The following is a 1,395-nucleotide window of genomic DNA, read 5'->3' as shown; positions in this document are numbered from 1 at the left end:
AAACACAGAGAGAATGAAAGGACTCAGAGAACCAGGAGGAAAAAATGTTGGAATGAACGTTGCCTTAGGTGTGGGGAGATAAAAGGATGAAAGGGGCAGGAAGTCTGACAGACGGATTCATAGTCTGGGTGGGTTTCAATTCCATTCCACGATTCGCCAAGCGTGTGTCTTTGGGCAACACCAAGCTGATGGGCAGCATTGTTCATTCATCCATATCTATGAAATGTTTCCATGTTGACAAACATTCTCATATTTTTAAAAAATATTCTGGTGATTAGACTACATTCTCCATGCCGGCTTCCACACCCACCTAGTATGGGCTCCCCACAGGCTCCTTTTATTATGGAAAAAACAACAACAATGAAAAAAGTCCAATAATGAATCATATAGTAATAATATATCTAATACATTTTTATATTTTCAAAGGAACAAATACATCCAAGGACTTCAGAAATGGGAGGGATTGGGGGCTTGTTTCATAGAGGAAGGCATCTCTACACAGAAAGGTTGAAAACCATTCGGAACCGTGCAACAGGGAGAGCAAGGAACTTGATCTCTTAAAAATGTTCAGAGACCATGAAGCCTGGGGTCTGGATCAACAAAGGGAGGAAAGATAAGATGGCATTGGAAGTGTAGGCGTGAAAGAGTTGGGATTTTATTCTTCATAGCAATTGATTTAAGTTAATAACTAAGCAACTTTTAATGTTCCTCTACTAAAATATATGAGAAATGCCTCTGTTTGAATGTCCTGGTCCCCAAGTATATTACATTACTATACTAATTTTTCTTTAAGCATGCAATTTAAAATTGTAGCATTAGTTCTTTAATGTGAGGGCATAGAATTGTTTTGATAATACCAAAAATGTAGCATTTAGTTTTCCTAATGTCATTGGTAAAATCAGATCCACTATAAGCTAGTTGATGTTACAAATAAGTGCTCAGGACACATCTATTGCTATCAGAGAGTCCCATATGAATGTGAGGGATGTGTCAGACATAATAGATAATGCACTTCCAGGGAGAGCATTTATTTGATGCCTCTCCGTATAGGCAGCACCCAGCCACTTATTCTTGCATGACATATAAAGTTTACTTGGCACTGGTTAATCATCCGATCTCATTAAATTATTTACTCTTTTTATAGAAAGAGAATGCATCGTTCCCGATATAGATCCAAACTTAATTGCTCAGCCCCAGAAAGAGAAATATGTCATTGGAGACGTGTTGAGATTCTCCTGCAGAAATAGACTCCTCACTCTCGTTGGACCAGACTCTCTTCAGTGCTACCACTTTGGATGGTCCCGTAATCCTCCAACATGTAAAGGTGATTAATTCTCTGACACCTGCTCAAACAAGAATTAGAATGTTGGATTTCAGCTGTTCTTTTCCTCTTAA

General features: G+C 38.4%; 1 protein-coding gene across 1 annotated transcript in view; it reads left to right on the top strand.

Annotated features, from left to right (window-relative positions):
* The window catches only part of LOC102763280 (complement factor H), a 73,877-nt gene that overhangs the window by 21,818 nt on the left and 50,664 nt on the right, over positions 1 to 1,395 (top strand). Inside the window, exon 9 of the mRNA XM_015559997.1 lies at positions 1,145 to 1,324. Within this exon, the coding sequence (XP_015415483.1) occupies positions 1,145 to 1,324 (180 nt within the window). The remainder of the gene's footprint in view (positions 1 to 1,144; positions 1,325 to 1,395) is intronic.

Source organism: Myotis davidii, unplaced genomic scaffold, assembly GCF_000327345.1.
Source record: "Myotis davidii unplaced genomic scaffold, ASM32734v1 scaffold875, whole genome shotgun sequence".
Taxonomy (NCBI): Eukaryota; Metazoa; Chordata; class Mammalia; order Chiroptera; family Vespertilionidae; genus Myotis; species Myotis davidii.
This window is presented reverse-complemented; position numbering and strand designations above follow the sequence as displayed.